At 37.7% G+C, this 16,133-nt stretch overlaps 1 protein-coding gene across 1 annotated transcript; it reads left to right on the top strand.

Moving 5' to 3' along the window:
• The first annotated feature begins 184 nt into the window (after positions 1-184).
• GMNC (geminin coiled-coil domain containing) lies at positions 185-7,365 on the top strand. The gene is made up of 5 exons (XM_007119345.2): positions 185-361; positions 2,254-2,428; positions 4,127-4,215; positions 5,133-5,249; positions 6,748-7,365. Exons 1-5 carry the CDS (start codon positions 185-187, stop codon positions 7,363-7,365), a joined length of 1,176 nt encoding a protein of 391 aa, XP_007119407.2.
• The last annotated feature ends 8,768 nt before the right edge of the window (positions 7,366-16,133 follow it).

Raw genomic sequence — 16,133 nt, 5'->3', positions numbered from 1 at the left:
GATCGCCTCCACACTTCACACCCACTTCAGAAGCTGGGGAAAATGAGACATTATATAGAAGGAAAATGCCAATCAATTGGCAACGTCATACAGCAAGCTATTTATCAAGTGGCCAGAGAATACCCATGAGCAGTATTAACCTTAGGGTTGGAAGGGTTCCCCAAGAGCCGCTCTGACCCCCGAGATGCTGGTTTGGGTTTTTCCTGACCCTACGCCCTGGCTCCCGGGCCAACCTGTGCGCCCCGCCCTGCCCGGCAGCTGCGTGCCTCGCGCGGGCAGGAGCCGGGATCGCCCTACCCGTCAGGGCGGCGCGGTCACGGCGGGTCCTGACGCCGGGGCCCGGGGGACGCGCGGCGAGGCGGCACCGGCGCGGTTTTGAAGCCGCGCTGCGCACCCGGAGGCGGAGCGCCGTGGGCCTGCCCGGGACCTCGGCCCGCTGGTCCCAGGTCTAGGGAGGCGGTCGCCGATAGTAGCAGTGACTTTGGCTTTGGCCAGATGTCTCCTGACCCACGTCACCAGCTTGTAAGCCTCGCACCAAATCAGAGGGCGGCGCTTGCCGGGAGCCCCGGGCGCCACCCGGAGCTCCCTTAGATTAGAACTCGCCTCTCCTAGCTCCTCCCCTCAGTCCCATTTAAAGCTCCCACCGGCTTTCCCGAAAAATTAAAAGTGGGCTCAGTTTCTGCAGCGCCTTCTTCCAGGGCAAGATGGTAAGTGAGGAGCCGGCGTTAGCTAGTCCGCTGGCGAAACCGGGGGTCTCTGAGGTTTAGTAAGCTTTGCCTTTAGAATTTCTTCCACCTTGGAAACAAAATTTCTCTGCTACCTGCCAATTTAAACAGGTCTTCCTTCCTGCTTCATCTCTCTTTTCTTCTCCCCGTCTCCTCCTGGCTTTCTCTCTGTCTCTCTCTCATCCTTTCGTCCTCTCTGTTATTTCTACTCTCTGTACTTTCTCCCAACTTTCCCTTTACACCTGTACTCACTTTTCATTCCACCTCTTTCTCTAGATTATGCACATATTTGCAAACACTTGAACTTGAAGCTAGGGGTGTTTGGGGTTTGTTTTCTTCTCAGATGTCAATTGCATAGTAGCTCAGCTTTGATTCCAATTATCACCTCAGGGAAAGAGCCTACAAACATGCTTTTAGATTAAAAGAAAATAGCACTTGATAAACTTTTGGCAGAATTTCTTTGGTCTGCACTGCCCATGCTGGACTTGCTTCAAGACTGGACTTTTTCAAAACTTAATTTATTGGGAACGTTAACAAAGTGTGACTTAATTGACTTAACTTTCTTTTTTCCTCTTTTTATTTGTTTTCTCTCTGTTTATGTTATGCCTGAGAAAGTTCACAAGTCAACAAAAGACTTGTGGTGGTCAAAAAGAGTTTGTCCAAAGCTGGGCTCTGCTGAAATGAATGGCTTTTACCTGATTAAACATTGACAAATAATTAGGAATGGGCTGTTGTACAAATTAACCCAGGGAGTCTGCATACCTGCCCCTAACTGGACATTTGGAAAGACTGTGTGTTTGAGGTTTGAGGAAGCTGGGGCAGGAGGGTGTTCACTGGCTCAGAACACAGTAGAGAATACATGCCAGGCAGTTAGTAGTGGCAAGATAACTTTGGAAAGGCATTGAGATGTAGTGATGGAGAGACCTAGATAGAGCTTGCTGTCTCTGCTAACTAACCTGTTTCAGTAGCATCCAGTAGCATTTAAAGCCAGAGGAAGAGAGGTAGGAGGAAGGGAGGAATGGAGCAAGTTTATAATTCAGAAACTAAAAACGAAAATAAGGAGGTTAGATTATGTGACGTGTTCTGTCCATTTCAGCCTTAGCATTCTAAGTTCTTTGTCATTTAAGGTTGTTAGAAATATAATTAAGATATTTGCTAGAAAGAGTCAAGTAGTTCTTACGTGTTTCACTCATTAAGCAGAATTCCTTTTACTTAGATCTTGGGTAGCCTGTTAGATGCCTCAGACCTGGCAACAGAGACTACTCCTAGATATTTACAAGTTTGGTCCATCTAATACTAGCCTGTTCTTTGCTGAGAGGACCTAAGGAAAGTACTGGCTAAACCAAGGAGCTGATTCCTTTTTAGTAGTTATATTTGGACCACTCAAAATCAATCTGGGATCTATATTTAACACCTTTACTGTTTTTTATTCACTGCGTATATTTTCTGTTTCTTTCTCCCACTCTTTTCTCCCTCCAAATTCTCATCACCCCATCTCTTGGGACCTCCCACATACTGAATTTTACAGAACACCGTTCTGCCTTGCCAAGACCAGTACTTTGTAGGAGGCCAGAGCTATAATTGCCCGTATTCCGGTACAACGTCAGAATCTAGTGTTGACGTTTCCACGGAGACTTGGGTCTCTTTCTGGGCTGCTGGTCTCCTGGACAACAGAGAGGCCCAACAAGCACCACAGGCACAGGGTAAGTTCTGCTCTTCTGCTTTCCTGGTAGATCTGAAGCCCTTTTCCTGTACTCATAATTGCAAGGCATTATGGGCTGGAACTCTGTAAAAGAAGGGATGATATGTAAAGTTTAAGGAAGCCCAAAGACTCCTGTATTTTGCAACCTAATAACTTGCTTTTTGTGTACTTGCCAAATAGTGAAAATGGGCTTCTTCCCGTTGCTCACTGGACAATATGTATTTCTCCCTATACTTTACAGTTCTTGGAGATTTCAAAGTCACTGAGAAAGTTTGGGTCTGGGTCAATGTTATATAAACAAAACTATTGGGATGCTTTTGGAATTAAAATACCAGTTAGAGCTTTTTTTTTTTTTTTTTTTTTTTTGGTATTCAGGAAAATTTCCCTGAGTATGAGAGAGAAGCAAGGAGAAGTACTAACTTAATCTTTTATTTCATAAAGGAAATTCTATGAATAGTGTCTTATAAGTGGAAAGAAAATGATTCCTTTTTGCTTAAAGAAGACTTCAGCTTTGGAGGGAAGTATAACTTTGATGGAAAATTACACATTAATTTTGCCCTGGGGCTTAGTAAACAGTGTTTATAACTATTAAAGGAATTTCTGATTAACACTCAAGTTTCTGGAAGAACTCTAAGGCATTTCAGAATTCAGTATCTGGACTGTTGGTTCTACCACAGGAATTTGTTGAATTTGAGAAAAGACACAAACAAAAAGCCCCCAAATATTGAAACACACTTATATGTGAGGAAGGAAGTTATTCAATTTTAGCTTTCTACCACAAGAAACAGAGAAAACAGAATGCCCAAGAATGTGAAACAAAGAGTGTATAAAATTTTATTCCTGTCTCCTTGCCCATCATTCCACTTTAATCAGAAATATTTCAGTAATATTTTAGTTGAAGTAGAGGAGAGCAAGAGTCAGAGCTGTACTAGATGAGGAAAAGAAACTAAAAGTAAACCAAATTAGCATGCCCAAGCATAGTTCTTATTGGTAGGCATAATTTGCTGTCAAATATGAAAAAAACAACAAAATCTCTTTGAAAAAGCATAAAACACTTTATAGATGATGACATTTGAAATACATGAATTTGGGTACAGTTTTGAGATTTTCACTGAGTTCTTCAGAGAAGCAAGTTCAAATTATTTTGAAGTAGAAAGTGCTATTCCATAGAATTCTGAATAAATACTCTCCCTCAGGCTTAACTGATAGGCAGATAGGCAGAGATTTTCCTCTGGGGAAAAATGGTAGCATCAAAAATAGGATTTGATTCTGGAGCCAAACACTATATTATTAAGCACTACAGCTTAGAAAATAAGATAAAAACTTGGAAAACGTAGTGGAATTGCAATGTAGGCCTAGTTGAGGGTGGGACCAATAAACATTTGCATGAATTAATAAGGCAGATAGGACAGTATTTATAAATTTAACCAGCAGGAATATATATATTAGGAAGGAACTTGACCTCTTGACTCCTAAAAATTCACCTCTGCAGCTACCTTGGCATATAGTCTATAAATATTTGTCTTTCATAGCATGCTTGCCCCTTCTGAAAACTTTCAATGTTATTTTCCCATGTGGAGGCAATGGCTAATTTTAGAAAGGTAATTGAACCCATTACCTTTCCGAAATCCTCCAGTGAGTTATTACACAAAAACTGCATGTGTGTTTTCTCAGTTACCCATTTGGTGTTTTCACATAGAATCATCCAGTGACTCGAATTTCCCTGTTCTTAATTCGTGTTCATGGGAAGAGGCTCAGCTTTCCTCTCAGCTCTACAGAAACAAGCAGGTATGTGTAGATAATCAGAACATGAGACCGGCCATGTCCCATGCAGTTCATTCTCAACATCGTACCTTAATGTCACATGGCTTCTTTTCCCTTGATCAATTCATTGACTTTCAGTTTAGAACCAAAATGGATATTTGTCCACAGAGAAGTCAAAGTTAGGTGATCACTGTGACAGAAAATAATAACAACAAAACCAACAACAACCAAAACCCTCTGGGAAGACCTTCAATCAAGCCCTGACCTTACACATTTTAGCTGTATGACCTCTCAAATCCTCCTTTCTCTTATCTATGAAATGCAGATATTTGTGCTGCCTACCTCAGAGGGCTGGTGGAAAGATCAAATGATAGAATGAGTGTGATAGTATTTTAAAACCATAAACAGCTCATCACTTGGACAAGGGATGATGATTGTAAAAGTTCCTGCAAAGACTGCTTCATTTTCCCTATTTTGTTTGTTGCTATTTATGAGAGAGTAATTTAATCTAGTGGACGTACAAACTGACCTGAGACTGAGGGAAGCCAACCTACGTCTTTTTTTCTTTCTTCTTTTTTTAACATGCAAGGAAGAAGTTCAGCAAAACCTTTCTAAACACTGTTTTCTATATTTAAACAGTTGCACGCAGCTCATTTTCCTACATACCTTCCAGATCCCCTTGTGGTTACAATTTTAAAAGTCATATAATCTCTTCAAACACTTTGCAATGAATAAAAAATTCAGAGCACAAACTGAAAAATCAAGTGGTAAGTGGGTGTAGATTGAACTTAGGCCTTTGAGGACGAGGGCTCCCTGAGATTGAGTTCATAAAACAAACAGAATAATAATCAAGTTTAAGTAGGTTAAGGATCAGTGGCATTATTATAAGGTTACAAAGTCAATATAGTGGAGCAGCCTTCACCATTGTCTGCTTTTTGCAGCTCCAAGATACTCTGGTGCAGAAGGAAGAAGAACTTGCTAGGTTACATGAAGAGAATAATCATCTCAGACAATACCTGAATTCTGCTTTAGTTAAATGTCTTGAGGAAAAAGCCAAGGTATGTGATGACTCCCTTTATAAGGACAGAGCGGTGATTTGAGAAAGAAGACCATTTGGGTAAAACTCCTTGATTCAGTGTAAGAAGTGTTATTAAGCAATGTGCCTTGAAATGCGTCAATAGGATGGGCAATTTTTTCTGAAGGAAATATAGCACTTTCACAACAATGTTTATGTATCATTTCCCTGAAGTATCTAGATTGCAGATTTTAGCATATATTACAAAAGGAGTTGCTTAAGAATCAAAAACCAGTCAAGGGGATTGCTGAGACAACAGAGGCTAATCAAAAGATAGAGTTGGATGGGACGTTGGAGCGGGAATTAGATCGAGAGACATGCGTTTCTTTTAATTATCTGTTTAACTTTTGGTCAGTCACTCTCCCACTTGGAGCCTCATTTACTTCTTTGTAAGTGTATGGGCTAAAAGATCTTTTACGAATCTTTCCATGTCTAAAATGTTATAAATATGGCTGGAACCCAGATCTCTTGACTGGCAATTAGACATAGCCAACTACATTATCTTTTCATGAACATTTCATTCTTACCCTTTTAAAATGAACTGTTTCTATAATTCAAGGATAGTTTGCCCATAGTCCCTTTTAGTTGTTCTTCCTTTTTGGGGTTTTGTATTTTTTGGTACCTATCTGCCATTCTGTTACCATTATTGTTTTATCATCAATCTTTACCTTACTTCTAGACAAGCTACATTATTTATCGAAATCGATCATATTTCTTACGACTCTTACCTAGATATAGCAGCTCAGAGAAGAAAAACCACTATATTTAGTTCCTTTAGAATTCAGTTAGCTTTGTTAAAAAAGGGAGCACAGCTCACAGGTATTAGCCTGGGGTCCTATCTCCAGCCACCATTCTGTGAAAAAGCACAGTTATTAAATTAGTAAGTGATATTAATTAAGCAATTTTTCTCTCCTGTTCTCAATTTTGCAAGATTTAGAATAATATAATACATACCACATGGGAGTGCTGTGAAAGTTAGGAAAATTAGAGGAAGAGTGTTATGTAGAATTGTAATCAGTGGTTCTGTCTAGATTCAGGTGGCTTAGGCTTAAATCTAGGCTGCGTGATCCTTAGCAAGTCACTAATGTGCCTGTGCCTCAGTTTCCTCATTAAACGAGGGTTTAATAGTATCTACATAAAATGAGATCATGCATATAACCAGTGTTCAATACATGATGGTTGCTATTATTGCCATAATAATAATAATAATCATTACTTTGCGGAACTGAAGTTTTAAAGACATCATTTCAACTTTTAAATGACTAGTAAAATTATATGAATTGGAATTTCTAGGTGGTAACTTGTCATCATAGATTTTGATTTAAAAGCAGAAGTTAATCCAATCAGTTTTGCTTTTGCATGTGAAAATATAAATTTAATCAAGTTTCCTAAGGAATTAAGGTGACCAGTAAATATTTGACAGTCATAAAGAAAATGATGTTGATTATCTGACTGTGTATTTTCAAATATTACTTCCCCAGAAATTGCTGTCATCAGATGGGTTCTCCAAAGCATGTGGAAAATTCAGAAAGGGGAAGAGGAAACCCAAAGAGCAAAGATATTTTCCTCCTGAGATTCCCCATCATAAAAATGCCAAAAGAAACCTCTCTAGTGAATTTGCTAACTGTGAACAACCTGGGCCCCCTGTGGATCCCTGGGTTCTTCGAACACTGGGGTTGAAAGACCTCAACACCATTGATGACACCTCATCAGCTAACTACAGTGCCCTCTCGTCTCATCCCAGACGGACCACAAGCACATTTCCCCAGTTTCTGGATGATGCAGTTGATTATCCCAGGGCCTCCGGGGAAGATCTGCCAATTGACTATGGAGGTGACAGAACAACCCCCTCACACAGCACTGCCAGCCACAGGGAAGATTTTCACTTCCTTTCTCAACTTTCAAATCCCCCAGGAGGACTACAAGCTCTTCCTTACTATACTTCTGATGTGTCACCCAATAAGACAGAGATGGCCTTTTCCACATCCCTGAGCCCTCACTGTAATGTGAAAACTCACTCCTTCCACCAGGGACAAGCCTTTGTTCGTCGAGATGAAGAAGGAGGCTGGAAGTTTACCTGGGTCCCTAAGCAGTCTTAGTGATCCCCTCTTCTATCACAAAGGACTGCCATGAACTCTGTTTACAAGACCTGTCTTGCACTTGAACCTGACTATGTGGAAAATGCAAGCTATTGCCCAGACTGTCTCCTGCCACTTTAAATGTCACTCTCAATTACCCACTTAAATCTGCAGGGAATGGCTTCCAGGAATCTATAATGAAACATGCCTGCTCTTCTTTCACCTAAATTTGACTTGTTTACACACCCACACCTGCTGTTGACTTCCTTCCTTGGCCCTATACTTGAAAAGGTATTTTCCAATTGCCTGAATATTCCTTTGAGACCTACATGTGCCGTTCCAATTATACCAAGTCTAAAAGCTTTTCTTCTTTCATCAGACAGTTTCAATGTTCACAGCCTTCACCTTTCCACTTTTATGTCTCTCCTGTTCCTCTTCATTTCTAAAAACTGCCTTTGAAATGAGCATTATAATTGCTCCACATAGCTGTTATTGGGTGTTCAAATAACTGGGGGTGGGGTAGAAACAAGAATCTTTGCCCATTGCCATTCCTGAAAACATAATGTAGGTGTGAGTAATGTTATGTATAGTGCTGTTCATTAACTTGAGTGTCCCATGATGGAGCTGACAATAAAATCTCTTCAACACCTGGAAATCTACTGATAAGCAACAACACTGATAAATTAAAAGAGAATGAAAATTACTTCAAAATGCCTGCATGGTGTATCAGCTTCTATGGGCACCTGGCATTGTGTCTGCAACCAACATCACTCAAACAAGATTTTTGAGGAACTTGTGGTAACAGAATAAGTCACTATCCTAAACTAATTAGATGCTGATACACTTCTATTCCTGAAAGTATAGTCTAGCCTAGCTCTGACACTGTCTTACTTATCCATTCAGTCATTCATGTGTTCATTTGTTCATTCATTAACACACCCAAAATATTTGTAGAACACCAACTGTGTACCAGACATTGTGCTATGAGGTGATGACAAAATGTGAACAAGTTAGATGCTGTGGCCACCTTCATGAGACTTAGGCCCACTCATCTGCCGTGACCTTGAGAAAGCTACTTCCTTGGTATGAAAATTCCATTTTCCCAACTGTAGAATACAGAAGTCAAAGTAGATAATCACTGACATTCTATTAATTGAGCCTGGGTCCCATCAGCTTTACTCCAACACTGCCATCCCAGGGCATTGTTCTCTGCTTTTGATTGGCATTGCAGATATGTTGGGTGAACTTTTTTGTATACAATTTTTTAAAAATGTGAGCCATTTGTAGTTAACACTAGAAATCATTGCTCTGGTCACAGTATTCTTTTTCTGGTATGAGCCCATTTTTGGGTTAATTCAGTCTGTGTGAGAACATGCATCTAAAAAATAGAGACATTATTTTCTAAATAAGGGTGCACAGATTTAATGGAAATATTGACATCAAAGGTCTCTCTTTCTAGATTAAAAAACATGCATTCTTCATGTTCATGTTAGTTCTCCTTCTTTCCAATTCCCCAGGCTTCCTATCCTTCCCAGAATAAGTTAGGTATCAAAGATGTGCACCTATGATTTTTTGGGGACCAAACTTCAGTTGATGATAAGACCCACCATGTTGTACGTCTTTCCCATTTTTCTTTATTCCACCCTTCAGTAAGTCAACTGTACAACCAATGCCTGAGAGCATGAGTATTCTATTTGGAATTCTTTGTGACTAAGACATGTCTTTTGTTTTGTTGTTGTTTGCTTTTTGCTTTATTTTGGTGATGTGGACAAATGATCTATTTTATAAAGTTTTGCTACCACCCAGTTTTCTTTATAATTCATGAAGGGGAATCAAATATATTAATTATTTTCATGACTTGGGAAGAAATAGAACACATTCTATTTTCTAAAAACAAAAACCAAAATAAAAAAGTGCCTTTTACATTCTAATATCTGTTCCCTTGTATGGTGAAATTTCTCTTTTTAATTACAAATATAAGAATTAGAATTGACTGTGCTTTAATAGTAGGAATCAAGAAAGCAACATAAATATTTTGAAAGTCTAAATGATCAAGCTGTAAAACAAAATTGATTAGTCAACAAATTATTTTGCATTTTTTTATGTGCTTCATCATGTGTTAGGTACTATGAGGAAGCATCCAGGCTTAGCATATTTGGTACATACAACAAAGCCACATAAAATGTAATAGCTTTTAAGTGAAACTTGGTCTCAGCCCAGTTTAAAGAAATTACAGCACATTTGTGGTAAATGATAACTCACTCTCTGGCTTATGCGGGAGAAAATTACCACATATTCTTACGATCATATCTATAGGCATTTGATATTCATTGGAATCATGTATAGAAACTTATTTTACTGATGTTTGAAAAATTAGAAATTTCTCTCACCTGAGTATATGTTCTAACTTTATGGTTTTACCATGCCCATCCAGTAAACCAGAGTTAATATTTTACTAATATAAAGTGAGAAATAAAAATTAAATAGCACTTTTGTGATTGCAATGAATATTTTTATATTGTGCATAACATTTTCGAATAATGGATTTTCTTCTCCTAGGTTTTAACCATAATCTTTTGATGTGCACCTGTTATTAGTGGCCAGACTAATATTTTCAGCATTTAGGGTTCAATGGTTCTTTCCTTTATCCAGGATACATTAATGAGGCTTTCAGATGTTAACTGGCCTAAAAGGTCAAGTGCTTTGTGTATACAGCATTCTCTTACCTAACCTTCCATAAAACTTAGAATCCAGTATCAGCTTTTAAAATTTGATCACATTTCCAATGTCCTCTAATCATCTGAAAATAAATCATACTTGTATCTCACTAGCATCTGGAAAATAAGGGCAATTGGAAAACCTTACTTATGCAGGTGACATTTAATGAATGGGATTGTTTAATACTGCAGTGATGCTAAACTATAATTTTGAAAATTTTGAAGAAAAGAAGCTATGTGAATCAATGAAAAGAATTACTCTGTTTGATCTATTTCAAGAAATATTTTTTTAAAGTGTGACAAATCAACAACTGACCTACTAAGTATAGAGTTAATACACCTATGATAATTTTTTGATAAATTTACCTCTTGTCTGTAAAGTCAAGATATGTAATTTACATTTGTTTCAGTTTACCAAAAGATTCACATAAGGTTAATATTAAATGCATTTTAAAATTTTTAATAAATCAAAATAATAAAAATTAAATTTTAAATAATTTTATTTGGTTTACAAGCTACAAATATATGGTATATTTCTTAACATATTTGTCATATTTTTAGCTACATTTTTTGTTACATGAACATAACCAGATATCCGGTTATGATTCTTAACATTGGATACTCTATAAATGTAAGATATAACTTAACACTTAATATTTTAAATGATTTTGATTTGTTTATGATTTAAAATATTTCTAATTATATGTAAAAGTCAATTTTGTAATGAATTTATATCTAATAAATAAATAAATGACAAAAAATTTAATCCTACTTTTTTGGCCTTATTTTAGAAAATATTTCAGTGAATGAACAACAGACAAAAACAAGTTTTGGGTATTTATTTCTGCCATAAATTATGTCATAGAAAAATATATGTATTTTAACTTCCAAATAGTGGTATGATTAATAATTGAGGCACTCATTCAACAAATATAGTCTGTGCCAGGCTCTGCAGAAGATATAAAGATGAAATATGGGCTCAAACTAACATAGCTATAAATGAGAGAAAATAAACATGCTTAATCAAAGCAGGGAATAATTAGCATTCATAATTTAAAAGTTTGTGCTTCAGATATGGCTGGATCTAGGTGCTCAAGCAGTACTGTCAGGAATCTGGTTTGGAATCTCAAGGAAAACTGATGATTAGGAATGAATTCTGGAATGGTGTTAAGATAGTCTCACCACACAAAAGTATGGCAGAAACCAGGATGAGATAAGCAATGTGAGCCTAAAGAGCAGCAAGCTATATCCCATAAGATATTGTCTAGTTTTGTAACATTCTCATTATCTTTCACATTGTAACCCCCTCCCCCCCGAAATGAATAAAGTCTCAGTTAAATGGTCCAGATTGATCTGTCATACCATGGTAGATTATGAAAATATTTGGGTGTCTGCACATACAAATTGTGAGCAAATTTTCCCTGAGGTCACTATAGAAGCCATATATCTATCCCAACGGGGAAGATTAATATCAAGAGAAATAATTTGAGACTTGCATATCAGGCCAATAACCCACTGTTACACAGGTTACCAGTAATGGATAATCTGGATTTTACTTAGTTTCCTTACAGGGTTTTTTTTTTTTCTTGGAGACAGCTACATCTGAACCTCACTCACTCTAAATAACCCTTGAAAATGAATGTCATAAGTACAGGTTATTAGAAACATCTTGATTCCCATTTTACAGATGAGAAAACTGGCTTTAGTGTTTTATAGATCACATTGTAACAAGTAGCTGAGGCCCAGAGTAAACCCTGGCACTGACTTTAGACCCAATTCTTTTTCTTCTATATTACACAATGATGATGTTTGGGACCAGTAAATATATTTACAGTCTGCAGTCTGTTACAGATAATTATAAGTCTCAGAGCTAGAGGCGTGGGAGCATGGGAGTTGTCTTAGATCTTTGCTTACATTCATCAGAAGGCTATTCTGGGGTCCAAACTTTCTTAATCCCATCATTGCTAAAAGGGATTATTCACAAAAGACCTAATTCATCCTCCACCATTTCAAGAAAAGGGAAGTGTATAAATTGAAAACTACTGTAGAAATTTTGGATAGAGTGGGATGGAAAAGGTAGACTATGCACAGTGAAAAATATTAATATGCTTCTTAAATGAAAGGAAGATAAATTGAAAGGGAAATAAACCTCTCTTCTAATCTTGCTACTGCTGCTAAAAAGCCTAAAGCCTAAAGTAGCAGTTTATAAGCAATGCTCATGAAGTCTCTTTCTTCTTCCCTTTGTACAGGAAATAGATTTTATGCCTGTTGAAGTAATAGCATTATTCCCTCTCCTGTCAATCCTTTTAAGTATAAATCTAGGGTCAGTAAAACAGTTGAGAAAGCATATTTACAAAGCTGAGCCCACTTCTTCTAACTTACAGGGAACATTCTATTCTCTCCCTTTGGAAATCAGGGGTTAAATGATACTTTTTCAGGGGCGCAGCTGTTGTTTTTCTTTCATCTCTTTTCCAGGCTTATAATCTGAAATAATAAGGCATTGAAAGGGTGTTTCAAGGTAATTTCTCATTTCAAAAGGGTCCCTAATACTCAATGGATGGTCCCTCTGGGATGAGGCCTAGGATCTCAGATCTGTAATCCGGAGCGTTCCAAAGGTACTGTTCCCTCAGGGTCCTCTCTTTGCTCTGAAGCTGAGAGCAGGAGAAGCCCTTTAAAGAGTGTGGAGTGGGAAGTCAGAACCCCTAGTTATAATCAGGCAAAGGCCGAATCACACCTTCCTTTCATTTTAGTCTCCTGAGATTTGCCACCTTCCATTCTTCTTCCATTCCTAACCCGCAGGGGAGTCAATATGGGTGGAACCTTAAAGTGGCATCTGCACAGTGTACCCCCTGCCCCATCCACTGGGAGAGCTGTGGTGTACCCCAGGAATCCCAGCCTCCTTTGGGAGAAGAGCACCGTATGGCTATAGACTTAGCCTTTCCTTCTTTTGATTTTAAGGATCGTAAGTGGTTGACCTAGACCATCCTATTGTCCTCACTCCAAATTTCTACAATAGTTTTAATTAATATGCTTTCTTTTGAAATGATAAAGGTTGGATTAGGTTTCTTGTGAGCTGTTCTGTTAGCAACAAAGGAAGAAAAAGGGCTGAACATCCAGAATAGCCCTCTGATAAATGTAAATATCTTCCTTCCAACGGCCTTGGAATGGGCTTAAGGAAGATTGTTTAATATCTATGCTAATTATTAGCATTTATTTGTGTCAGTAGGTCAGAATACTGACAAAAGATTCGCATTCTCCTTCCCTACATTTCAGTGATATTATGGAAAAAGAAAGGACTCTAGTCAAAAAATTGAGCTTCTTCCCTCACAGCTGTAACACCCCAGGAATTAATTTAGCGTTCCTCAGCCTTCGTGTATTCACCTTTAAAATGGAGATAATGTTTGCCCTATCTGTCTCACAAATTTGTGAGATAATCTTTTAATTTTTAAGAACCATGTATAAGCTAAGATTCTGTTATTTTTCACAATCGTCACACAGAGTAAATTTACATTCAATTTAATTCTTGAGTAAAAAACTTCATACTTCATAAAATGCCATGTCTTAAAACCACTTATACATATTTCTATTGATTCAAATCAGTAAATTCTCTCTGTTTTTCTCTTATGTTCAAAGTGCAATTTTATTTTCCAGGGACTATGGCCCATGTCCTAAAAGAGTTTACAGGTTAGTGAGTGGAGAGGAACTAAGAAAGGAGTCATTGAAGGCATGTTGAGACATTCATTGGATATTAAGTTAGAATTGCATCAGTAGAGATAGATGCAGCAGGAAAATAAAGAGAAGAGAAGCTCAACAGGGTAAACATGAGGCCTATGAAAGGAATGATCACTAGCCCGGGTAGCTTCAGGGTATATTGTTTATAAAATAAAATATCTATTCTTGCAATCCAGCAGAAATTTCTGTACAGTGAGACCTGCTACTGACTCTACAACTGTTTTATTAATAATAGAAGGGAGGCACCACCTATAGCACCCAAAAGAGTAAAGGCAATAACTTAGATATGGTATTTGCATCCTTAAAATAAAACAATTCATTTATGATTTTCATGCCTATTTACATTGGTATTGATACAGTAAATCATAAAGAAGTCCAACTTTTTATGATTTCTTTTTTTTTTTTTCCGTGGTACGCGGGCCTCTCACTGCTGTGGCCTCTCCCGCTGTGGAGCACAGGCTCCGGACGCGCAGGCTCGGCGGCCATGGCTCACGGGCCCAGCCACTCCGTGGCATGTGGGATCCTCCCGCACCGGGGCACGAACCCGCGTTCCCTGCATCGGCAGGCGGACTCTCAACCACTGCGCCACTAGGGAAGCCCCCATGATTTTTTTTAAAATACTCTTAACTTCTCAAGACAGAGTCAGGAAGACTCTTCAAAGACAAAGGTAAGGAGATACAGGTAGTGGAAATTACCAGTTGTTCTTGATTCATATCCAAGAATGGGCAGTGATTTTAAGTGTGTTAAAATTTACTTTATATATGTGAACATTTTAGTGTTTCCCTTTGTGTTTTCTCTATTGCTTAAAATATGAGAACGTGATAGCCCATCTAGAAATTTGAAGCAATATCAATTGTTTTCTTCTACAATTACTTGCAAACTGTTTTTTTAGTTTGATGAAAGAGTGTCCAAAAATTGCTTCTATGCAAAATACTGATCAATATTTTTTCTGGTACTGTTAATTAATCATCTTCAAATTACAGCTTTGTGAAAGTTTTCCTAAAAATATGTTGCATTTTTATATATGCATATGCATTTATGAACTTCACATTTAATTTTTGTATACAAAGGAAGTGAGTTATGAAATACATACTAAATAATAAAAATGACAAAAGCAAAAACATAATTATAACTTCATTACATGAAACAATTTAATAAAAATGTATACGTGAACAAAACAAGAAGCAGAGGTGAGATAAACAATACAAAGTGTTTTGGGTGGGGACAGCGGAGGAATGGAAAACTTTGGTTTTTTAAAAAATATTTATTTATTTATTTGGTTGCACCAGGTCTTAGTTGCAGATCCAGGGCTCCTTAGTTGTGGCTCCAGGGCTCCTTAGTTGTGGCTCGCTGGCTTCTTAGTTGCAGCACGTGGGCTCCTTAGTTGTGGCATGTGAACTCTTAGTTGCGGCATGTGTGTGGGATCTAGCTCCCTGACCAAGGATCGAACCCAGGGCCCCTGCATTGGGAGCACAGAGTCTTATCCACGGCACCACCACAGAAGTCTCAGGAATGGAAAATTTTGGATGATATTTTTCTTCTCATTTATGTTTCTGTTAATATCCAAACTGAAACAATTTGCAGAAAATCTACAGAGCGATACCCACAGAAGGTAATAAATGGAGATTGTGGTGCTGGACATGTGATAGATTTCCATTCTCCCAAAGCAATGAATTGTCAAGTATGTGCATTTAAAAATGAAAAGAGTTATATGACTGAGTTAGACATTTAGGCAACAAATACTTGAGTTATTTTCTTCTCAGACACGGTGATTTTTAAGCCATGGGAAGTAAGTGTTCCAGATCCTTAGTTAATTAGGTCATTCTATTAGCCATCAAATTATGCATTTCTAATTCGTCATCATTTTTGAATAAAATAATGCCATAATTAAAATTAATATCAACATCTTTATTACATTTTAAATACTACTTATATTAATTGATTAAAAAGCAGTCAATGTCTATAATATACAATGATCAAAAGTCCATGTGTGCATGTGTGTAGATAAATAAAATGTAGGATGCACAACTTTTTCAAGGGAAAGAGTCAAGTTTACTTTGCTGTGTGGGAGGGAGCCTGGAATACAATTTCTTTCCGGAATCTTAAAGAAAATCAGCTCAGAAACCTTTGTTATTTATGTCATTGTCATTCATCTTACTCCCTTAACATGCTTCTACTCTCTAAGAAGTTGTAACAAATATCTGATCACCTGCTTTCCCTCTACTTTCCCCCTTCTCCTTTCTGTTTCAGCTTGCCAATGATCAATCCTACAACCATGCCTAGGAAGTAATTTTCTCTCCCTGTCAATCTCATTATCTTTCTGTGATATTATTTTCAATG

This window comes from Physeter macrocephalus, chromosome 1 (assembly GCF_002837175.3).
Source record: "Physeter macrocephalus isolate SW-GA chromosome 1, ASM283717v5, whole genome shotgun sequence".
NCBI classification, from domain to species: domain Eukaryota; kingdom Metazoa; phylum Chordata; class Mammalia; order Artiodactyla; family Physeteridae; genus Physeter; species Physeter macrocephalus.
This window is presented reverse-complemented; position numbering and strand designations above follow the sequence as displayed.

What these genes read in the sequence shown, in the direction of transcription:
- GMNC (XM_007119345.2), top strand. Translation starts at nt 185, where the DNA reads ATGCTGGTTTGGGTTTTTCCTGACCCTACGCCCTGGCTCCCGGGCCAA. An exon ending in GGGGGACGCGCGGCGAGGCG is followed by an intron (nt 362 to 2,253) that starts GCACCGGCGCGG and finishes TGAATTTTACAG; the next exon opens with AACACCGTTCTGCCTTGCCA. An exon ending in GTCTTGAGGAAAAAGCCAAG is followed by an intron (nt 5,250 to 6,747) that starts GTATGTGATGAC and finishes TTACTTCCCCAG; the next exon opens with AAATTGCTGTCATCAGATGG.